Below are 25,319 nucleotides of genomic sequence, written 5' to 3' on the forward strand. Positions count from 1 at the left end.
TCCCTCCCTCCCTCCTCTATCCCTCCCTCCCTCCCTCCTCTATCCCTTTCTCCCCTCCCTCCCTCCTTTATCTCTTCCTCCCTCCCTCCCTCCCTCCCTCCCTCTTCTATCCCTTTCTCCCCTCCCTCCCTCTTCTATCCCTTTCTCCCTCCCTCTCTTCCTCCCTCCCTCTTCTATCCCTCCCTCCCTCCTCTATCCCTTTCTCCCCTCCCTCCCTCTTCTATCCCTTTCTCCCTCCCTCTCTTCCTCCCTCCCTCTTCTATCCCTTTCTCCCCTCCCTCCCTTCCTCCCTCCCTCTTCTATCCCTTTCTCCCCTCCCTCCCTTCCTCCCTCTCTTCCTCCCTCCCTCTTCTATCCCTTTCTCCCCTCCCTCCCTCTTCTATCCCTCCCTCCCTCCCTCCTCTATCCCTTTCTCCCCTCCCTCCCTCTTCTATCCCTCCCTCCCTCCTCTATCCCTCCCTCCCTCCCTCCCTCCCTCCTCTATCCCTTTCTCCCCTCCCTCCCTATTCTATCCCTTTCTCCCTCCCTCCCTCCCTCCCTCCCTCCCTCCCTCCCTTTCTCCCCTCCCTCCCTCTTCTATCCCTTTCTCCCTCCCTCCCTCGTTCGCTTGCCTGCCTACAGCCACAATCCTTGCAGCAGCGAAAACTCTCTGCTCCCTGCTTCCATTCATCCCGCCCTCTTATCACTCCCTCCCACACTCCATACTTCCTTTCTCTTCCTCATTAGCTTGCCTACCAATACACACAATTGTTAGAACACCAGCACTCCCTCCCACCTTCTCTCATCCCTTATTTTCCCTCTTGTTCACCTGCCTGCCTACCTACAATCCTTACAGCAGCACAACTCGCTGCCTCAATATCTTAAGAACAAAGGCCTTTTTACAAAACCACCTGCATCTATAGATTCTTGGTTACTTGTTATTCAGAGCTGAGGTCCCTTGGATATTTTGGGGGTTGTTGCTTTAACCATCTTACTTGTTGCGTAACCATTTCTGTACAGTAACCCCATGGTCCTCAGACTGATACATAAACGTGACGGAGTGTTTGTGTGTTTTCAGGTGCCTGCCTCCCCAAGGCTTGCAGTCCTTTTGGGGCGGTAGGTAGCCTAGTGGCCGGTAACCGAAAGGTTGCTGGATCGAATCCCTGAGCTGACAAGGTAGAAATCTGTTGTTCTGCCCCCTGAACAAGGCCGTTAACCCACTGTTCCCTCGGTAGGCCGTCATTGTAAATAAGAATTTGTTCTTAACTGGCTTGCCTAGTTAAATAAAGGTTAGGTAAAAAAGCAAACAGTTGTAGAGCATGGTGTGTGTAATGTCAGGGTTGAGGGTTCGCTTCCCGGGTCCACCCATACATAGAATGTATCACTGTAAGATGCTTTGCATGAAAGCATCTGCTAAGTGAATACATTATATATTATATTATAGGTAAAAACAGGTCCTAAGTTTTATACAAAAATGTGACCATGTGTGGGTTTGTTTTTGTGTTTCTCCAGGTGCCAGCCTTCCCAAGCCAACGGTAAAAACAGCATCTCTGGGGCAAGCTGGCAAGGCCAGATCACCACTACTACCGGTCTCTGTGCCAACAGCCCCAGAGGTGGGTGAAGAGGGACAGAAACAGACAGATGACTCAGCCAATGTAAGTAACTCTCCGGCATTCACCGTCACACTCTAATATAGTCAAGATTCTCATGAATACAAAACTAATGTTACTATAAAGGGAAAATGAAAAGCCCAAAGTATGTGATTTTGTCAAGGGCAGATAGCGGTGGCACAATTTGTCCTCCTTTTGTTCAAAAATATTTTGTTAGTTGCTAATAATGAATGGTCTCATTGTCCTCTATGGGTTTTCAGACTGTGGGTGTAGTAGTAGTAGTAGTAGTAGTAGTAGTAGTAGCAGTAGTAGTAGTAGCAGTAGTAGCAGTAGTAGTAGTAGTAGTAGTAACAGTAGTAGTAGTAGTAGTAGTAGCAGTAGTAGTAGTAGCAGTAGTAGCAGTAGTAGTAGTAGTAATAGTATCAGTAGTAGTAGTAGTAGTAGTAGTAGTAGTAGTAGTAGTAGCAGTAGTAGTAGTAGTAGTAGTAGTAGCAGTAGTAGTAGTAGTAATAGTATCAGTAGTAGTAGTAGTAGTAGTAGTAGTAGTATTAGTAGTAGCAGTAGTAGTAGTAGTAGTAGTAGTACATCAACAGCTTCACCAGACAAACAGCTCTCTGTAATGGTGAACCTGCTACTCTGAAACAGCTCTCTGTAATGGTGAACCTGCTACTCTGAAACAGCTCTCTGTAATGGTGAACCTGCTACTCTGAAACAGCTCTCTGTAATGGTGAACCTGCTACTCTGAAACAGCTCTCTGTAATGGTGAACCTGCTACTCTGAAACAGCTCTCTGTAATGGTGAACCTGCTACTCTGAAACAGCTCTCTGTAATGGTGAACCTGCTACTCTGAAACAGCTCTCTGTAATGGTGAACCTGCTACTCTGAAACAGCTCTCTGTAATGGTGAACCTGCTACTCTGAAACAGCTCTCTGTAATGGTGAACCTGCTACTCTGAAACAGCTCTCTGTAATGGTGAACCTGCTACTCTGAAACAGCTCTCTGTAATGGTGAACCTGCTACTCTGAAACAGCTCTCTGTAATGGTGAACCTGCTACTCTGAAACAGCTCTCTGTAATGGTGAACTTGCTACTCTGAAACAGCTCTCTGTAATGGTGAACCTGCTACTCTGAGACAAACAGCTCTCTGTAATGGTGAACCTGCTACTCTGAAACAGCTCTCTGTAATGGTGAACCTGCTACTCTGAAACAGCTCTCTGTAATGGTGAACCTGCTACTCTGAAACAGCTCTCTGTAATGGTGAACCTGCTACTCTGAAACAGCTCTCTGTAATGGTGAACCTGCTACTCTGAGACAAACAGCTCTCTGTAATGGTGAACCTGCTACTCTGAAACAAACAGCTCTCTGTAATCTATGTTGAGACAGAAGAAGAAGTACATTTACATTTAAGTCATTTAGCAGACGCTCTTATCCAGAGCGACTTACAAATTGGAAAGTTCATACATATTCATCCTGGTCCCCCCGTGGGAATTGAACCCACAACCCTGGCGTTGCAAGCGCCATGCTCTACCAACTGAGCCACATGGGACCAAGAAGTGTAATTAAATATAAAAATGTGTAATTAAATCATCTGCTACTGCAGACCAAGTGAATATAGATGTGGGTTTCAGTACCTGGATGTGTAATTAGAGGTTTAGAATTGGGTTCGTTGGTCTACTTCCCAAATGGTACCTCCCTTCCCTGTTTTAATGCACTGGATGAGCAGCACATTACTCCCTATACCTCCGATTACTGTCTACAGAGATGAGATCCGGCTGACTACAGAGCTTAGTAAAACAGTCCCCCAAGGCCTCTCTCTCTCACACACACACACACACACACACACACACACACACACACACACACACACACACACACACACACACACACACACACACACACACACACACACACACACACACACACACACACACACACACACACACACACACACACACACACACACACACACACACACACACACACACACACACACACACACACACACACACTTACTTTACTTTGCTTTATCTTTTACGACCCTGCCGACTGGATAACGATGCTTTTGAAACTGCTCAATGACTTTGGTGAAAAGTAGACGAGACAAAAAGAGGAATTATTCCCATTTCTAAATTCTGAACGCAAACCTTTACAGCTACAGCTCAGATAGAGATGGTGTTTACATTTCATGAAGTATTTAGGGATTTACATTTCCCAAATGACCTAAGAATCCTATAACTTAAACTATCTACCTGCGATAGATAATGTCCTACGGCATGAATATGTTATATTATCATTATTTCCTAAAAGGCAGAGTTAATGTAATTAGTGGTATATCTCGTCTGAATTATTCCTCATCTCAAATTATATTTTCTAGCCACACAATTTGCACCGATTTTAAGCAATGATTCACAAACATATTAGGTACCATGGGTTAGAATCTTCTTTTTTTCCTATACGAGTTGAAATATCTGAAATATTAGCCTAAAAATAAATTAGGAATATTACTATTTAACCCAGTCATCCTTAAACTATGGATTATAAAGAATATTTCCCCCTTTTTCTCTCATATGGAAAAAAATCCCTTTTTTTCCCATCCTACTTTTAAACCTTGGTTATGACAATGGGATATGGTAGCTAACAGCTGAACCTAGGTTCTCTGGTTGAACCCACACCTTACAAAATTAGTATTTACTTAACAAGGAAGAAGGGGGGTACAAAACAAAACACGATACGTATTTCTTAGATGTACCAAGGTATTGCTGAACTGTTCAACTATCAACAGCAATAGTACCAGCCGCAAATAAAATAAATTATAATGTCAGCAGGATCTCCAGCTGAAGATGGAGAGGAAGAATGTTCTCGTAAGTGTTCTTAGTACTTCAGACGCAAACGGTTACAACAAAGGTTGTTGTACAAAGTTCATTGTACTCTGGAAAAACGCAATAAAATTATGACTGAGATGTTGTTGTTGTTTTTTTCGTTTGTTGGCGCTGCAAGATTCTACCTTCTTTAACGTGGGTTGGTTTTGTGACTTACTTGGAACTCTGGAACTCTTGGAACTCTAACACTCTTGGAACTCTAACACTCTTGGAACTCTGGAACTCTTGGAACTCTGGAACTCTGGAACTCTTGGAACTCTTGGAACTCTGGAACTCTTGGAACTCTGGAACTCTTGGAACTCTGGAACTCTTGGAACTCTGGAACTCTTGGAACTCTGGAACTCTTGGAACTCTAACACTCTTGGAACTCTGGAACTCTTGGAACTCTGGAACTCTTGGAACTCTGGAACTCTTGGAACTCTTGGAACTCTGGAACTCTTGGAACTCTAACACTCTTGGAACTCTGGAACTCTTGGAACTCTAACACTCTTGGAACTCTAACACTCTTGGAACTCTAACACTCTTGGAACTCTGGAACTCTTGGAACTCTGGAACTCTGGAACTCTTGGAACTCTGGAACTCTGGAACTCTTGGAACTCTTGGAACTCTGTCATAGACACTTTGTCTTTTATGTCTAAAAAATTCGCATTTCAGCTTTGCCTCGATTGTGTCTCCTTGGTACGAATAAGCAAGACTTATGGAACAAGTATGAGAAAAAAGATTAATTGGAATTCAAGCAGCCCCTCCTACACTATCTTTTCGGTTAAATTAATTAGCAAGTCACGAAACATTAGACAAAATGTATTACTACATAAAAGGTAAACGTGAGGAATTTAACAGAATCTGCTAACCTTATACAGAGTTAATGGTAAACTTATATAGAGTTAAGATAATAATTATATTTTTTTAAATATATTTTTTTGTTCATTTGGTCGCTTTTGATTTATATTGGTTAGTTATTTTTGTGAATATACACACACACACACACGCACATGCACGCACATGCACACGCACACGCACACACACACACCCTGAGGTTGGATGCCCATCAGTTCATTGTCATTGTGCACGGCCATTTTGAATTGAATGTATCCAGAAAGATTTCCCATGAGCTCTAGATGAATAGCCTTATTTACATGATGTCTGCCCTTTACTTTGGCCGTTCTACCTTTCTGCTGTTCCTCCCAGTCCAATTTAGAAAAAACAAGGCTTTATGTCTGCCGTGTTCTGATAAGTAGAGAACAACAGCCCAAACACCATGAAGGGATTATGGGTAGAGAACAACAGCCAAAACACCATGAAGGGATTATAGGTAGAGAACAACAGCCAAAACACCATGAAGGGAGCATGGATAGAGAACAACAGCCCAAACACCATGAAGGGAGCATGGATAGAGAACAACAGCCAAAACACCATGAAGGGAGCATGGATAGAGAACAACAGCCCAAACACCATGAAGGGATTATGGGTAGAGAACAACAGCCAAAACACCATGAAGGGATTATGGGTAGAGAACAACAGCCAAAACACCATGAAGGGAGCATGGATAGAGAACATCAGCCAAAACACCATGAAGGGAGCATGGATAGAGAACATCAGCCAAAACACCATGAAGGGATTATGGATAGAGAACAACAGCCCAAACACCATGAAGGGATTATGGGTAGAGAACAACAGCCAAAACACCATGAAGGGATTATGGATAGAGAACATCAGCCAAAACACCATGAAGGGATTATGGATAGAGAACAACAGCCAAAACACCATGAAGGGAGCATGGATAGAGAACATCAGCCAAAACACCATGAAGGGATTATGGATAGAGAACAACAGCCAAAACACCATGAAGGGAGCATGGATAGAGAACAACAGCCAAAACACCATGGAGGGATTATGGGTAGAGAACAACAGCCAAAACAACATGAAGGGATTAGGGATAGAGAACAACAGCCAAAACACCAGGAAGGGATTATAGGTAGAGAACAACAGCCAAAACACCAGGAAGGGATTAGGGATAGAGAACAACAGCCAAAACAACATGAAGGGATTAGGGATAGAGAACAACAGCCAAAACACCAGGAAGGGATTATGGATAGAGAACAACAGCCAAAACACCAGGAAGGGATTATGGGTAGAGAACAACAGCCAAAACACCAGGAAGGGATTATGGATAGAGAACAACAGCCAAAACACCAGGAAGGGATTATGGATAGAGAACAACAGCCAAAACACCAGGAAGGGATTATGGGTAGAGAACAACAGCCAAAACACCAGGAAGGGATTAGGGATAGAGAACAACAGCCAAAACACCAGGAAGGGATTATGGATAGAGAACAACAGCCAAAACACCAGGAAGGGATTATGGATAGAGAACAACAGCCAAAACACCAGGAAGGGATTATGGATAGAGAACAACAGCCAAAACACCATGGAGGGATTATGGGTAGAGAACAACAGCCAAAACACCATGAAGGGATTATGGGTAGAGAACAACAGCCAAAACACCATGAAGGGATTATGGGTAGAGAACATCAGCCAAAACACCATGAAGGGATTATGGGTAGAGAACATCAGCCAAAACACCATGAAGGGATTATGGGTAGAGAACATCAGCCAAAACACCAGGAAGGGATTATGGGTAGAGAACAACACACCATGAAGGGATTATGGGTAGAGAACATCAGCCAAAACACCATGAAGGGATTATGGGTAGAGAACATCAGCCAAAACACCACGGAGGATGGAGAATGTAAGACAGAAGCAGAGCACTATGAATTGTTGGACAGAAAAGCACTTACACACACACACACACACACACACACACACACACACACACACACACACACACACACACACACACACACACACACACACACACACACACACACACACACAGAGAGTATGAATTGTAAAACACAGAACAGTGCCGGCGAAGAATCGTTCCATTAAATATTAATATCTCAATAACAATAACACAGAGAAAGCATCTGTGCCATCATGGATTGGAGTCAGGAGACGCATTAGACAGCCCCATAACACTTTATAGGACCTGCTAGAGTAATGAGAAAAGCAAGGGGAAGGAAGGGAGGAAGGAAGGGAGGATGGAAGGGAGGAAGGAAGGAAGGGAGGAAGGAAGGGAAGGGGAGCAACACGCTCTCACAGTCTCACATCAGAATTAGACGTTCGTCCATGTTTCTCAAACGTCAAATTTTGAAGTTGTTCCAAACGTCACATTTGGAAGTAGTTTAAGGTTCAATTTAATCGTTAACTCAATGGCTAATGTAAGGTTAAGGTTTGGGATAGACTCAAGAGGCAGATGCTTACGCCCATTTGCCATCGCAGACCACAACGCCCTAGCAAAAACCAAAACCTACTTTGCGAGGAAAGGCTCAAAAGGTCAGCAGCCTGCCATCCATCCCACAAATCTTTGTAATTGATCTGGCCTTTTCTCATCAGCCATGAAGTCAGTGGGAGTCTCTCCAAAATAAAGAGGTTGGCATCGATCACACACTTTTGAATGCTCATCTGTTCTTCAAGCCGCTAATCCGCCAAGCACCAAGACGTTTTGGGGTGTGTTTATATTTTTCTCTTTTATCAAAATGTCCGCCTCCACAGCAGAAATGAGAACATTAACCTGGCCTTACATTAGGTCTAAAAGGCGTATTTAAAAAGGAGAATGGACCAGTAGCTTACAACTAGCTGTAAGTTGCTCTGGATAAGAGTGTCCGCTAAATTAGTAAAATGTAAATACGCTTATTAGGGAAAACGGATACACACAGAGATACACAGACATATACCTACACGCACACACGCACACTCACACGCACGTGCACACTCACACGCACACTCACGCGCACACGCACACTCACACGCACACTCACGTGCACACGCACGCGCACACTCACACTCACGTGCACACGCACACGCACACTCACACGCACACTCACGCACACTCACTCGCACTCACATGCACACTCACACGCACACTCACATGCACACTCACACGTACACGTACATGCACACTCACACTCACACTCACACGTACACGTACACGCACTCACACTCACACTCAGACACGCTCACACTCACACGCACTCACATGCACACTCACACTCACACTCACACTCACACGTACACGTACACGTACACTCACACTCACAGTCACACTCACACGTACACACACTCCAATAGTTGTACATCAGTGAGCTGTGTCATCAGGGCATCATCATCTCGTAATGAGGAAGATGACTTTTTAATGATGATGGTCCCCGACCTTATTTGGTAAGGGTCAATCTAGGATTCATTTAGTAAGACGTGTCTGATTTAACATTGTGGAACTTATTAACTTGTTAAAAGGGAATGGCAACACGAGGACATGGTTCCCCAACTGGCGGCACACGGGCCAAATCTGGCACCGCCAGCAATAGTATTTGGCCCCCCAAAGCCCCAAAATTAATTATGATTTTTTTTCATAAAACAAATTTAAAGATGAGATGCAAAAAAACTCTGAAATGCAATGTCCCAAGAAGGAAGATACCCTAAATAAGGCAAAAGTTACATTTTTTTTCAACTTCATTCATGAGAGAGAGAATGCAGGAGAAGGTCAACTAATAAAGAAGGCTAAGCGAACCATTCCATGGTGCTGAAAACGTGAAGCTGCAACTGCAACGCAAAGCAATAGGAGGTGGAACAGAGTCTGGTGCTGAAAACGTGAAGCTGCAACTGCAACGCAAATCAATAGGAGGTGGAACAGAGTCTGGTGCTGAAAACGTAAAGCTGCAACTGCAACGCAAATCAATAGGAGGTGGAAGAGCGTCTGGTGCTGAAAACGTGTTGCACAGCAAACAGATGGAGAAAATCTACACCAGTCAAGCAATTCATTTAAACAATAATCTCCATTTTAATTAGACTTTAAAAACAACTAGAGGGCTTAATTGTATTATATTCCTCCCCGAGCCTATATATATATAACAATATACTACATAAAATACCTTAACTAGGTCTATATAAAATAACTTACCTGGCTGAGGTACACTATGAGACTTTTAAGAGCATCTTTAACAAGGGAAAATCATATGGCCTAATAGAATTGGGATTGTTTTTATTAGGACTATTTACAATTACAACTGGACAAAAATGTAGTATCCTACATAAAACACTAATTTAAAGAACAAAAAGGCGCGTGTGTCTGAATGTCTGTATCGGAATAGCCTGCTCCTTTAAACGACAGAACAAACAGAAAATACTGTCACTGTCGTGTGGCGGATTAACGGACCAAAATGCAGCTTTTGGAAAATAAGCCATCTTCTTTTATTATACCACGAAGATGAACAAGACACAAAAACACTTTAACAAAACAAGAAAACAACAAAACGACCGTGAAGCTACAAACGTTGTGCACATACAAACAGGCTACAAACGTTCTTACATAGACAATTACCCACCACCAATGAGAGCCTATGGCTACCCTAAATAAGGCTCCCAATCAGAGACAACCGAAATCAGCTGTCTCTAATTGGGAACTCATTCAGGTAACCATAGACTCTCCTAGATAACTAACCACCATAGACAATGCTAAACATCTACACTCAACACAAAACCATATACTACACCCATTAACCCCTTTACCAAATAAACACCCAAAACAACAAAACATAAACATTCCCCATGTCACACCCTGACCTAACTAAAATAATAAAGAAAACAAAGAATAATAAGGCCAGGGCGTGACAGTCACATTGAGACCTAAATATCCCTGGATAAACACTGTCAATAATCTGAGTATTTATCGAATACTGTCATGTAGGCCACTAAGTGATTTACTCAGTGGGGGAAAAGTTGCATTTCCCCTCGGACACGATGTTGTGGATGTCGTGTGACATGGATGTGATTTTGATGCGGACACAGTCCTCGATTGACTCGTGTGAACGCCGGTTCCTGTCGTGAGTCCACATTGCCTTCATAGAGGAAAATGAGTAGTCGCAGGTGTAAGTCGATCCAAAACATTGTTAGTACATATGTAACGGATGTGAAATGGCTAGCTAGTTAGCGGGTACGCGCTAGTAGCGTTTCAATCAGTTACGTCACTTGCTCTGAAACCTAGATGTAGTGTTGCCCCTTGCTCTGCAAGGGCCGTGGCCTTTGTGGAGCGATGGGTAACGACGCTTCGTGGGTGACTGTTGTTGATGTGTGCAGAGGGGACGGTTTAAAGTTATACTGTTACACATAAAATGCAAGTTTCTTTATTGCGCTGTATTCCTCTGAGCATGGTCACCCGCACAAGGATTCTGCACACCTGAGCGCATCCCTGATTGTTGCTCGATGTCTGGAATTCAATCAGCCCGATTTTGAATCGCGGCCTCATCCAGCGAGGGTGTAGTTTTCTTAGCAAGGCAGGAGTATTCTCCACCTGGGTCGGACTGTGAGAGGATCACGTACAAACACAATGATATCCTTGGGCTGTAGTCTTCAAATCTGATGGAGAAGTTGTCCCCTTCAGCTGTTTTGATGAAGTCTTCCATCACCTCTGTGACAACACTGCGGCCTGGTTTCCTCTTCCTGTCGTTTTTTCATCGTGCCGAAGTGCAGTCGCCTTCCGGATGACAAGTCCAAATCCAACAACTTAAGCTTCCTAGTAAAAGCCCTCAAGTTTTTCCACCATCTGCACGTCTGTTTTCCCCTCTTCCTTTGAACTGGAGATTTCACCCGTTTAAGTGACAGAATTATGTCAGTCAAACAAAAAAAAAAACAGTGTTTGTAAACTTGCAGTTAAATGTTTTCTGCGTCGGGTTTCTGTTTTGGGGTCGGGAAGGCCACTTTGAAAGTTCCATGCATAGTGACGTCTGAGATTGAATTCTTTGCAAACAGTGACATTTTCTCTCTCGCTATCAAGCTAATTGTTCTGAACAAATGTTGACGTTAAAAAAACATTGTGTTGGTTACTTAGACCTGTTTTTCACCACCAATCAACGCACAGAGAAAATAGACAAAAATAATAATTGAATAGAGAGACATTGGTGATTTTATGAGCGTAATCAGATCAAAATGATCACGTTATTGTCACTGAATGTATTACGTACTAATCAGATGTGTTAAAATGTCGTTCAATTAATAGTGCAGACCAATTCATTGTGCTAATATTATATACTAATTATGTTATGTCCCGCTAACTATTAGCTCAGAACAGAAATGGCCTGAGGCTGACTGGCACCGATAGAGAGGGAGAGGAAGCTGTCTGACTGGAAGTCACAGATAGAGAGGAAGAGGAAGCTGTCTGACTGGAAGTCACAGATAGAGAGGAAGCTGTCTGACTGGAGGTCACAGATAGAGAGGAAGCTGTCTGACTGGAAGTCACAGATAGAGAGGAAGCTATCTGACTGGAAGTCACAGATAGAGAGAGAGAGGAAGCTGTCTGACTGGAGGTCACAGATAGAGAGAGGAAGCTGTCGGACTGGAGGTCACAGATAGAGAGGAAGCTGTCTGACTGGAAGTCACAGATAGAGAGAGAGAGGAAGCTGTCTGACTGGAAGTCACAGATAGAGAGAGAGAGGAAGCTGTCTGACTGGAGGTCACCGATAGATAGGGAGAGGAAGCTGTCTGACTGGAGGTAACAGATAGAGAGGAAGCTGTCTGACTGGAGGTCACAGATAGAGAGGAAGCTGTCTGACTGGAGGTCACAGATAGAGAGAGGAAGCTGTCTGATTGTGGGTCACAGATAGAGAGAGAGAGGAAGCTGTCGGACTGGAGGTTACAGATAGAGAGAGAGAGGAAGCTGTCGGACTGGAGGTAACAGATAGAGAGAGAGAGAGGAAGCTGTCTGACTGGAGGTCACAGATAGAGAGGAAGCTGTCTGACTGGAGGTAACAGATAGAGAGGAAGCTGTCGGACTGGAGGTCACAGATAGAGAGGAAGCTGTCTGACTGGAAGTCACAGATAGATAGAGAGAGGAAGCTGTCGGACTGGAGTTCACAGATAGATAGAGAGAGGAAGCTGTCGGACTGGAGGTCACAGATAGAGAGAGAGAGGAAGCTGTCGGACTGGAGGTCACAGATAGAGAGAGAGAGAGGAAGCTGTCTGACTGGAAGTCACAGATAGAGAGAGAGAGGAAGCTGTCGGACTGGAGGTCACAGATAGAGAGAGAGAGAGGAAGCTGTCGGACTGGAGGTCACAGATAGAGAGAGGAAGCTGTCTGACTGGAGGTCACAGATAGAGAGGGAGAGGAAGCTGTCGGACTGGAGGTCACAGATAGAGAGAGAGAGGAAGCTGTCTGACTGGAGGTCACAGATAGAGAGAGAGAGGAAGCTGTCGGACTGGAGGTCACAGATCGAGAGAGAGAGGAAGCTGTCTGACTGGAGGTCACAGATAGAGAGAGAGAGGAAGCTGTCGGACTGGAGGTCACAGATAGAGAGAGAGAAGAAGCTGTCGGACTGGAGGTCACAGATAGAGAGAGAGAGGAAGCTGTCGGACTGGAGGTCACAGATAGAGAGAGAGAGGAAGCTGTCGGACTGGAGGTCACAGATAGAGAGAGAGAGGAAGCTGTCGGACTGGAGGTCACAGATAGAGAGAGAGAGGAAGCTGTTGGACTGGAGGTCACAGATAGAGAGAGAGAGGAAGCTGTCTGACTGGAAGTCACAGATAGAGAGAGAGAGGAGCTGTCTGACTGGAGGTCACAGATAGAGAGGGAGAGGAAGCTGTCGGACTGGAGGTCACAGATAGAGAGGGAGAGGAAGCTGTCTGACTGGAGGTCACAGATAGAGAGGGAGAGGAAGCTGTCTGACTGGAGGTAACAGATAGAGAGGAAGCTGTCTGACTGGAGGTCACAGATAGAGAGGAAGCTGTCTGACTGGAGGTCACAGATAGAGAGAGGAAGCTGTCTGATTGTGGGTCACAGATAGAGAGAGAGAGGAAGCTGTCGGACTGGAGGTTACAGATAGAGAGAGAGAGGAAGCTGTCGGACTGGAGGTCACAGATAGAGAGGAAGCTGTCTGACTGGAGATCACAGATAGAGAGAGAGAGGAAGCTGTCTGACTGGAGGTCACAGATAGAGAGGGAGAGGAAGCTGTCGGACTGGAGGTCACAGATAGAGAGGAAGAGGAAGCTGTCTGACTGGAAGTCACAGATAGAGATTGAGAGGAAGCTGTCTGACTGGAGGTCACAGATAGAGAGGAAGCTGTCTGACTGGAGGTCACAGATAGAGAGGAAGCGGAAGCTGTCTGACTGGAAGTCACAGATAGAGAGAGAGAGGAAGCTGTCTGACTGGAGGTAACAGATAGAGAGGAAGCTGTCTGACTGGAGGTCACAGATAGAGAGGAAGCTATCTGACTGGAGGTCACAGATAGAGAGAGAGTGGAAGCTGTCGGACTGGAGGTCACAGATAGAGAGGAAGCTGTCTGACTGGAGGTCACAGATAGAGAGAGAGAGGAAGCTGTCTGACTGGAGGTCACAGATAGAGAGAGAGAGGAAGCTGTCGGACTGGAGGTAACAGATAGAGAGAGAGAGAGGAAGCTGTCTGACTGGAGGTCACAGATAGAGAGGAAGCTGTCTGACTGGAGGTAACAGATAGAGAGGAAGCTGTCGGACTGGAGGTCACAGATAGAGAGGAAGCTGTCTGACTGGAAGTCACAGATAGATAGAGAGAGGAAGCTGTCGGACTGGAGGTCACAGATAGATAGAGAGAGGAAGCTGTCGGACTGGAGGTCACAGATAGAGAGAGAGAGGAAGCTGTCGGACTGGAGGTCACAGATAGAGAGAGAGAGGAAGCTGTCGGACTGGAGGTCACAGATACAGAGAGAGAGGAAGCTGTCGGACTGGAGGTCACAGATAGAGAGAGAGAGGAAGCTGTCTGACTGGAAGTCACAGATAGAGAGAGAGAGGAGCTGTCTGACTGGAGGTCACAGATAGAGAGGGAGAGGAAGCTGTCGGACTGGAGGTCACAGATAGAGAGGGAGAGGAAGCTGTCTGACTGGAGGTCACAGATAGAGAGGGAGAGGAAGCTGTCTGACTGGAGGTAACAGATAGAGAGGAAGCTGTCTGACTGGAGGTCACAGATAGAGAGGAAGCTGTCTGACTGGAGGTCACAGATAGAGCGAGGAAGCTGTCTGATTGTGGGTCACAGATAGAGAGAGAGAGGAAGCTGTCGGACTGGAGGTTACAGATAGAGAGAGAGAGGAAGCTGTCGGACTGGAGGTCACAGATAGAGAGGAAGCTGTCTGACTGGAGGTCACAGATAGAGAGAGAGAGGAAGCTGTCTGACTGGAGGTCACAGATAGAGAGGGAGAGGAAGCTGTCGGACTGGAGGTCACAGATAGAGAGGAAGAGGAAGCTGTCTGACTGGAAGTCACAGATAGAGAGAGAGAGGAAGCTGTCTGACTGGAGGTCACAGATAGAGAGGAAGCTGTCGGACTGGAGGTCACAGATAGAGAGGAAGCTGTCTGACTGGAGGTCACAGATAGAGAGAGAGTGGAAGCTGTCGGACTGGAGGTCACAGATAGAGAGGAAGCTGTCTGACTGGAGGTCACAGATAGAGAGATAGAGGAAGCTGTCTGACTGGAGGTCACAGATAGAGAGAGAGAGGAAGCTGTCGGACTGGAGGTCACAGATAGAGAGAGAGAGGAAGCTGTCGGACTGGAGGTCACAGATAGAGAGAGAGAGGAAGCTGTCTGACTGGAAGTCACAGATAGAGAGAGAGAGGAAGCTGTCTGACTGGAGGTCACAGATAGAGAGAGAGAGGAAGCTGTCGGACTGGAGGTCACAGATAGAGAGAGAGAGGAAGCTGTCTGACTGGAAGTCACAGATAGAGAGAGAGAGGAAGCTGTCTGACTGGAGGTCACAGAGAGAGAGGAAGCTGTCTGACTGGAGGTCACAGAGAGAGAGGAAGCTGTCTGACTGGAAGTCACAGATAGAGAGAGAGAGGAAGCTGTCGGACTGGAGGTCACAGATAGAGAGAGAGAGGAAGCTGTCGGACTGGAGTTCACAGCTAGATCACACCAATATAAAGTACTGTATGTATCACACCAATATAAAGTACTGTATGATCACACCAATATAAAGTCCTATATGTATCATACCAATATAAAGTACTGTATGTATCATACCAATATAAAGTACTGTATGTATCATACCAATATAAAGTACTGTATGTATCATCCGTTTTTTTGGAATGGAAACTGTTGGCGCATTTCAAAGGTAGTTTGGTATCAGTTTTTCCTTCAGGCCTACTTGTTGTTCCCTTAACTAGCGTGTCAAACTCGTTCCGTGAAAGGCCGAGTGTTTACGGGTTTTCCCTCCACCCTTGTAATTGATTGATAAATTAAGGTCACTAATTAGTAAGGAATTTCCGCCACCTGGTTGTCTAGGTCTTAATTTAAATGTATCTAGACCCAAACTGTTACAGACCTATATCTATCCTACCCTGCCTTTCTAAGGTCTTCGAAAGCCAAGTTAACAAACAGATTACCGATCATTTAGAATCCCACCGTACCTTTTCCGCTATGCAATCTGGTTTCCGAGCTGGTCATGGGTGCACCTCAGCCACGCTCAAGGTCGTAAACGATATCATAACCGCCATCGATGATACAATACTGTGCAGCCGTATTCATCGACCTGGCCAAGGCTTTCGACTCTGTCAATCACCGTATTCTTATCAGCAGACTCAACAGCCTTGGTTTCTCAAATGACTGCCTTGCCAGATTCACCAACTAATTCTCAGAGTTCAGTGTGTCAAATCGGAAGACTTCTGGCAGTCTCTATGGGGGTGCCACAGGGTTCGATTCTCGGGCCAACTCTTTTCTCTGTATACATCAATGATGTTGCTCTTGCTGCTGGTGAGTCTCTGATCCACCTCTACGCAGACGACACCATTCTGTATTCTTCTGGCCCTTCTTTGGACACTGTTAACTAACCTCCAGACGAGCTTCAATGCCATACAACTCTCCTTCCGTGGCCTCCAACTGCTCTTAAATGCAAGCAAAACTAAATGCATGCTCTTCAACCGATCACTGCCCGCACCCGCCCGCCCGTCCAGCATCACTACTCTGGACGGTTCTGACTTAGGTATTTGTAGTTGTCCACATTATTCTAAGTGTCTGGTTAGACTGTAAACTCTCCTTCCAGACTCACATTAAGCATCTCCAATTCAAAATTAAATCTCGAATCGGCTTCCTATTTCGCAACAAAGCCTCCTTCACTCATGCTGCCAAACATACCCTCATAAAACTGACTATCCTACCGATCCTTGACCTAGGCGATGTCATTTACAAAATAACCTTCAACACTCTACTCAGCAAATTGGATGCAGTCTATTACAGTATATAGAACCCACCACTGCGAACTGTATGCTCTTGTTGGTTGGCCCTCACTTCATATTCGTCGCCAAACCCACTGGCTCCAGGTCATCTATAAGTCTTTGCTAGGTAAAGCCTCGCCTTATCTCAGCTCACTGGTCACCATTGCAACACCCACCCGTAGCACGCGCTCCAGCAGGTATATTTCACTGGTCACCCCCAAAGCCAATTCCTCCTTTGGCCGCCTTTCCTTCCAGTTCTCTGCTGCCAATGACTGGAACGAACTGCAAAAATCACTGAAGGTGGAAACTCATATATCCCTCATTAACTTTAAGCACCAGCTGTCAGAGCAGCTCACAGATCACTGCACCTGTACATAGCCCATCTGTAAATAGCCCATCCAACTACCTCATCCCCATATTGTTATTTATTTATTTATTTTGCTCCTTTGCACCCCCGTATCTCTACTTGCACATTCATCTTTTGCACATCTATCACTCCAGTGTTTAATTGCTATGTTGAAACTATTTCGCCACTATGGTCTATTTATTGCCTTACCTCCCTTATCCTACCTCATTTGCACACACTGTATATAGACTTTTTCTATTGTATTATTGACTGTATGTTTGTTTATTCCATGTGTAACTCTGTGTTGTTGTTGTGTCGAACTGCTTTGCTTTATCTTGGCCAGGTCACAGTTGTAAATGAGAACTTGTTCTCAACTGGCCGACCTGGTTAAATAAAGGGTTAAGGTTATATATATATATATAATATATAAATACCTGGTTAAATAAAGGTGAAATTAAAATCATTAAAGGAAAAAGGAAAAACCTGCAGAGCCTCGTTCGTGGAATGAGTTTGACACCTGCTTTAACTGAATAAAAAGCAGTACATTTCCCCCTGCAATTATTCTGGACGACGATGACCCTTCTTTGAATTTGTGTGACAAAGTATTTTGTTTTTTATCTTCTAGGTTTACGAACAGGACGACTTGAGTGAACAGATGGCAAGCCTAGAGGGACTCATGAAGCAACTCAACGCCATCACTGGCTCTGCCTTTTAACCCCGACAGCCCTGGCAGAGAGTCTCACCCAGACAGTTCGTGAGACCTACAACACAGACAGATAGCAGTACCACTAGGAGAAGCACGGTGTCTGGACCTCAGAAACAAGGGTTAGGGCACAGAGAGGGGGGGGGGGGGGCATGGTGCCTGGACCTCAGAAACAAGGGCCTGGCACAGAGAGGGGGGGGGGGGGGGGCATGGTGTCTGGACCTCAGAAACAAGGGGCAGGGCACAGAGAGGGGGGGGGGGGGGGGGGGCATGGTGCCTGGACCTCAGAAACAAGGGCCATGGCACAGAGAGAGGGGGGGGGGGTGCATGGTGCCTGGACCTCAGAAACACAGATACTTCTCAACAAACCCCCTATAATACTGTAACCAACCCCCCTATCTGTCCTGTCTGTCAACCCCCCTATCTGCCCCCCCCCCCCCCCAAGGACCTCTGAAAGGTGGACGACGGAGGCTCTAAAAAGATAAACGATGAAGAAATTCTACTCCATGTTTCCCACAATGTTGTTTGCCCTTTACAAACGTCACCTTTTTGAGTTTTCATTGATCGATGTTTTTGTTTTGTTGTTTTTGTTTCCATGTGCGTTGCTGGTGTTTTGGGATTGAACTTTGAACTGAAGGCTCAAGTGTTACCGCTGGACCTATAAGACCTAAGGACTGTTTGCTATCTCCAGACATCAATGTTTCTCTGGACCCTCGTTGCCTGGCGATGACGGGAGACGACACGGTAGGTCTCGCGGTGACCACATGCTAACGGACACTGACAAAGTCCTGGACAACGCACACACTCTCCACATTCCTCTCCGTCTCCTCTTCTCCTAAAACAATGACACAGTCAGTGAGCACAGCCGAAAAACATTCCACAGGCTGTGGGAACACTGGTTAGACCTAGTACTGAATCGTCTGTAGACGGACTCTACAGGATCATGGCAGACTGCAGGGGAAAGTTCTCCATATCTCCTTGTTCAGGTCCATCTACAGTATGGTGCTTCTCCTCTGCTTACTCCTCTGCCCTGGTCATGTTGCTACCCTATCACAACCACAGACAGCTGTTTGGTATTTGGTACTCCTCTGCCCTGGTCATGTTGCTACCCTATCACAACCACAGACAGCTGTTTGGTATTTGGTACTCCTCCGCCCTGGTCATGTTGCTACCCTATCACAACCACAGACAGCTGTTTGGTCGTTGCCAAAATGTAGCTTTGAAATCATTAGAGCAACATCCCAAACCAGACTTATAATCAGTCGTTCCAGTCGAGGTATGGAGGGTCTTGGAACGTATTGGGAATCAAGACGGTATCAAGTGGTATTACAAGGTGGTTGGAAGGCTTTCGTATGAATATATGATATTTACTTTATTGACGATGAGTTTGGTCCCTGTTAAAACGTATCTGTTGACAACCTTATTCACCATCCCAATGGGTTCTTTTTGTTGCTTATTGGTGATGATGATGATGGTGATCTTTAGTTTTTACCAGTTAAGGTTGTCATGAGATGTACTTCAGTGTATGTAAGCTTGACTGACTGTGAAGGGCTATCACCCCAGGGGTTGTTATGGATACGATCACCCCAGGGGTTGTTATGGATACGATCACCCATGGGTTGTTATGGATACGATCACCCATGGGTTGTTATGGATACGATCGCCCAGGGGTTGTTATGGATACGATCACCCAGGGGTTGTTATGGATACGATCGCCCAGGGGGTGTTATGGATACGATCACCCCAGGGGTTGTTATGGATACGATCACCCAGGGGTTGTTATGGATACGATCACCCCAGGGGTTGTTATGGATACGATCACCCCAGGGGTTGTTATGGATACAATCACCCCAGGGGTTGTTATGGATACGATAACCCCAGGGGTTGTTATGGATACGATCACCCCAGGGGTTGTTTAGGATTCGATCACCCCAGGGGTTGTTATGGATACGATCACCCCAGGGGTTGTTATGGATACGATCACCCCAGGGGTTGTTATGGATACGATCACCCCAGGGGGTGTTTTGGATGCTAATGCAGGGGGGCCATTTATAGATGATAAACGATGCATATGATTTCCAAAATAGTATATATTTTTACATCAGCGGTTCTGTCAAACGCTGCAGTGCAACGATTTCTAAGCCTTTTCCAGACTTGTGATATTGTTTTACATCAGGGTGGTCCGTGGACTGCTCCGTATCACTGAGGACAGATACATAACCTTTAGCTTTTTAACAATACAACCCACCGGGGGGGGGGGGGGGGGGGGGGGGACATGTACAACGTAATCATTAATCGCCATGGAAATAGGACATCAATATTCTCCTGTTTGACTCTGGTAACCCATGGTAACTGTGCTCCCTTTTATAATTTGTAAGTCTCTATTTCTCTTCTGACGATGGATTGTCCTGGGGACAACAAAAAAAACACAAAAAAGAAAGGAATAGCTGCATTGGCATTCTGAACATGTTTAGGATTGAACGGAGCGGGGAGGGGGGGGGTGGGAGGGGGGGGGGGGGGGGTGGGAGGGGGGGGGGGGTTGGGAGGGGGGGGGGGTTGGGAGGGGGGGGGGGGGGTTGTGAAGCACTGAATTCATTACACTGTTTCAAATAGCAGGATTCATTATTCAATATTAGAAGTCTGACTTGCGCTCTTGGGAAGAAAATGATGACTCCAGAAAATAATGACGATGCTGAGTGGTATAATGCTATGGTATAGATGTCAGTGTCAGTGAGAAGGTTCACGTGGTTTAGCGTAGAGGGATAGAAACACATAATGGCTGCCTTCGTTTAACGATTCAGAGATCAGCCTTTCGACTCATCACAAAACCAAACCGTCAAGTGTGCTCATCTTGTACGTAATGCCATTTTTGTTCTTGATTTTTTCTCTTTTATCTGTTTTAAAAAAGACTTTGTTTGTTTCTACTGTTGTTGAGAAAAATCTAGACGTTGTATGTGCCTATACATTTCCCCTTTTGTTCTTAGTTTTTTCTCTCTTTGTTGATCACTTTATTTGTACGGAGATCTGTGTGAAAACGTAAAATGTGCTCCCCCCCCCCCCCCCCTCTCTTTGCCTGGCCCTAAACGCAAGGTAACACATGATCTATGACATTCTATCGACACGGTCTTCTCCTCCGGAAGACAGACAGGCGAACAGAAACATCGATATTTTGGCGTGTATTTTTTACCATGGAGAGAAAGGAGCAGCGAGACAACATGAAAATAGAATTGAGTCCCAAACGACATTCTATTTCCTATGTAGTACACTACATTTGGCTGGAGCCCATAGGAGCCCTGGTCAAAAAGTAGTGCACTATATATAGCACAGGATGCCAGTTGAGATGCAACCCATGCTTTTTTTAAATTTGTATTATATTGTACTGTTCCATAGAGCAATTGAAGGACAAATTGCTAGTTAACTCATTGACTTTGTGGTTCAGGGGAACTTTATATGATTTACATTTAATATATTATTTACAGCATTACCCTTTTATTTATTTATGAAAAACAATTTCATCATTCAAGGAAAATGTAGTTTAGCTTAAGACAAAAACAAAAAACAAATAGGAAAAACGTATGCAAGTCTGTTTTCTCAATGTCTGTCCCATCAAATAGCCCCTTCCTGTTGTCATTCTCCCATCAGCCACTTCAGGATTACGGTATCCATTTTAGGATAGAGTCACACGGCGTTACTCCGGTCCTAGTTAAGACACTGTACTGGGTAGCACTTCTTCTCAGAAAAGTAACACACATTCACAGTAACTTTGAGCTGCGAAATGACCTAGACACGTATCATGGCCAACAACATAGACCAACTGACTACATTGTCTATATATTTGAATAACAACTCAACATTTGAAGTTGAAAGTTTGTCGTAAATTTGAAAAGACCAAGAGTTTGCGATAGCTAGCTGTGCTCTGAGACTTTTTCCCAGTCAGGACTGGACCGGACAAGATAGGGACAAGAAGTGTTCTCTGTTCTCTGTTTAGAAACATAGAGAGATTCAAGGTTTGAGTCCCAAATTACACCCTATTTCATACGCAGTGTACTACTTTTGACCAGGACCCCCCATAGGGAACAGGGTACCTTTTGGGACTCCTCTCAATGTGACCTTCATTTAGCCAAATGTGCTGACGAGAGAGCCGGTGTGTCTGTGAGATAATGGGATATTGGGTTTTACTAATGAGAGATCACTGTGCCATTTAAAAAGGGTTCGGAGCACCCAACCACCCAACGAATGTGGTCTTCAAACACCTGTTATAGATTAAAGCCTATGGTTATAACCGCTTATGGACGATAGGCTATAACCTGTTATAGATTAAAGGCTAAGGTTAAAACCTCTTATGGACGATAGGCTATAACCTGTTATAGATTAAAGGCTATGGTTATAACCTCTTATGGACGATAGGCTATAACCTGTTATAGATTAAAGGCTATGGTTATAACCTCTTATGGACGATAGGCTATAACCTGTTATAGATTAAAGGCTATGGTTATAACCTCTTATGGACGATAAGCTATAACCTGTTATAGATTAAAGGCTATGGTTATAACCTCTTATGGACGATAGGCTATAACCTGTTATAGATTAAAGGCTATGGTTATAACCTCTTATGGACGATAGGCTATAACCTGTTATGGATTAAAGGCTATGGTTATAACCTGTTCTACATGATATGCTATGGTTATAATCTGTTATGGATGATATGCTATGGTTATAACCTGTTCTACATGATATGTTATGGTTATAATCTGTTATGGATGATAGGCTATGGTTATAACCTGTTCTACATGATATGTTGTGGTTATAATCTGTTATGGATGATAGGCTATGGTTATAACCTGTTCTACATGATATGTTATGGTTATAATCTGTTATGGATGATAGGCTATGGTTATAATCTGTTATGGATGATAGGCTATGGTTATAACCTGTTCTACATGATATGTTATGGTTATAATCTGTTATGGATGATAGGCTATGGTTATAACCTGTTCTACATGATATGTTATGGTTATAATCTGTTATGGATGATAGGCTATGGTTATAACCTGTTCTACATGATATGTTATGGTTATAATCTGTTATGGATGATAGGCTATGGTTATAAACTGTTATGGATGATAGGCTATGGGTATAACCCATGAGTTGGGTGGTGCTGCAATTTACTGTCATGACTATACCTGTATTCTACATGTTTTATAGACCTACAATACAGGTATAGTTAGAGACAGATAGCAGGCTGGGGTGAGGTGGAGACAGGTGACAGGTAGCAGGCTGGGGTGAGGTGGAGACTGGTGACAGTGAGATTAGGTATAGTTAGAGAGATACCAGGCTGGGGTGAGGTGGAGACAGGTGACAGTGAGATTAGGCATAGTTAGAGACAGATAGCAGGCTGGGGTGAGGTGGAGACAGGTGACAGTGAGATTAGGTATAGTTAGAGACAGATACCAGGCTGGGGTGAGGTGGGGACAGGTGACAGTGAGATTAGGTATAGTTAGAGACAGATAGCAGGCTGGGGTGAGGTGGAGACAGGTGACAGGTGACAGATACCAGGCTGGGGTGAGGTGGAGACAGGTGACAGGTGACAGATAGCAGGCTGGGGTGAGGTGGAGACAGGTGACAGATAGCAGGCTGGGGTGAGGTGGAGACAGGTGACAGTGAGATTAGGTATAGTTAGAGACAGATAGCAGGCTGGGGTGAGGTGGAGACGGAGGTGACAGTGAGATTAGGTATAGTTAGAGACAGATAGCAGGCTGGGGTGAGGTGGAGACAGGTGACAGATAGCAGGCTGGGGTGAGGTGGAGACAGGTGACAGATACCAGGCTGGGGGTGAGGTAATAGATAGATGGTGGTTCCTAACTATCACGTGGTCGTGTATGCAACAGTACTAGTTACAATACAAGGACCGGAGTTTTTACCCACTGAACACTCTGATGACTGTTGGGAAGGTGAAATATCCAGATAGAAGTCCCTAAAGTACATGTATATTGAATTAATCCTTAAAATATTTCCAATTTTTAGAATTGTTAACCAAATTAGATTTAGAGATTGCAATATTAAAGTGTACATTTTTTTTTTGTTGGTTCATTTGAAATGAAGAAAGGGGAACAAGACATTATAAAACATACTTTATTATTATATAGAGTAAGAATAACTCTTCTTCTTCTTCTTCTCCTAGGCTGTTTCTACCCACAACGTTGTATGCTGGTTTTGTAATATGCTGTAGAGCAAGCAGTTCCACTGTTCCTTTTGTTTTATATAGACAACTGTTATTTCAATGGTGTATTCTTTTTGTTTTTTGTTTGTTTGATAAATAAAAGTTTTGATACAAAAATGTCACTTGTCGTATTCATCTGTCACTATTAATGAAGACCTGAAGTGAAAACCTGAAGCAAAGCCGTCTGGTCTCTAAACAGAATAGGTCGATCCGTCCCAAGTGGCTCCCTATTCCCTAAATAGTGCACTACTTTTTGACCAGATCTCTATGAGCCCTAGTGCACTAAATAGTAAATAGGGTGACATTTACAACGCTGGGTGATAACATCCTGTAGCAAGTCAAGCCCTGTCTTCTCTTGAACAGACTACTTGAAGGTGACTGTCAGTTTCCATATGTTTGCTGTCACCCTGATGGAGAGCAATGAAGATGGATTAACAGAGCAGGACAAAAAAATCAAGACGGGGTTGAAGAGAATTCTGATGAAGAAAAAATAACAGAAACCTGTCCTCAGGGAAATTCAAGTCGTAGCTGCTCGTCAAATATAGTCTCATTAGAAGTATGTCAAAAAATAGTTATATTTAACCGTGTAAGTTATGTCACTCATGCTGACGCTTGAACGAAACAGCAAAGTATATTTAACATACCTGTACATAACGTTTTGTAACAATACTGTCAACCCGCCGAGTCTGTCATTAAAGTGATGGATGCTCCCTTCTCCATGTTTATAAAGGCTAACAGTTAGCATATACATCCTGCCTTTAGTGTTTTATGTATTTATGGCTAAGTTACCCTATGTAAATCCTGTTAGGTCAGACAGACTTCCCCTACTGATCCCTACATGCTCCTCTCATAGGTTGTGTCCCAAATGGCACTCTATACCCTATGTAGTGCACTACTTTAATACCAGGGGCCCATAGGGATCTGTAGTGCACTACTTTAATACCAGGACCTATAGGGATCTGTAGTGCACTAGTTTACTACCAGGGGCCCATAGGGATCTGTAGTGCACTACTTTACTACCAGGGACCCATAGGGATCTGTAGTGCACTACTTTAATACCAGTACCCCATAGGGATCTGTAGTGCACTACTTTACTACTAGGACCCCATAGGGATCTGTAGTGCACTACTTTAATACCAGGGACCCATAGGGATCTGTAGTGCACTACTTTAATACCAGGGACCCATAGGGATCTGTAGTGCACTACTTTAATACCAGGGACCCATAGGGATATTTTTTTTTATTTTTTTTATTTAACCTTTATTTAACCAGGTAGGCAAATTGAGAACACGTTCTCATT

At 44.5% G+C, this 25,319-nt stretch overlaps 1 protein-coding gene and 1 long non-coding RNA gene across 2 annotated transcripts in view; both read left to right on the forward strand.

The window, feature by feature from the left end:
• Positions 1-17,943, forward strand: part of LOC129819106 (netrin receptor DCC-like) — a 241,853-nt gene extending 223,910 nt beyond the window's left edge. Inside the window, exons 23-24 of the mRNA XM_055875675.1 lie at positions 1,492-1,634; positions 17,722-17,943. Of these exons, the coding sequence (XP_055731650.1) occupies positions 1,492-1,634; positions 17,722-17,811 (233 nt within the window). The 3' untranslated portion in view covers positions 17,812-17,943. The remainder of the gene's footprint in view (positions 1-1,491; positions 1,635-17,721) is intronic.
• A 2,430-nt stretch (positions 17,944-20,373) lies between these two features.
• LOC129818031 (uncharacterized) lies at positions 20,374-24,136 on the forward strand. The gene is made up of 2 exons (XR_008753884.1): positions 20,374-23,334; positions 23,384-24,136. It is a non-coding gene; the product is annotated as an uncharacterized LOC129818031 (long non-coding RNA).
• Positions 24,137-25,319: the final 1,183 nt, after the last annotated feature.

This window comes from Salvelinus fontinalis, chromosome 21 (genome assembly GCF_029448725.1).
Source record: "Salvelinus fontinalis isolate EN_2023a chromosome 21, ASM2944872v1, whole genome shotgun sequence".
Taxonomy (NCBI): Eukaryota; Metazoa; Chordata; class Actinopteri; order Salmoniformes; family Salmonidae; genus Salvelinus; species Salvelinus fontinalis.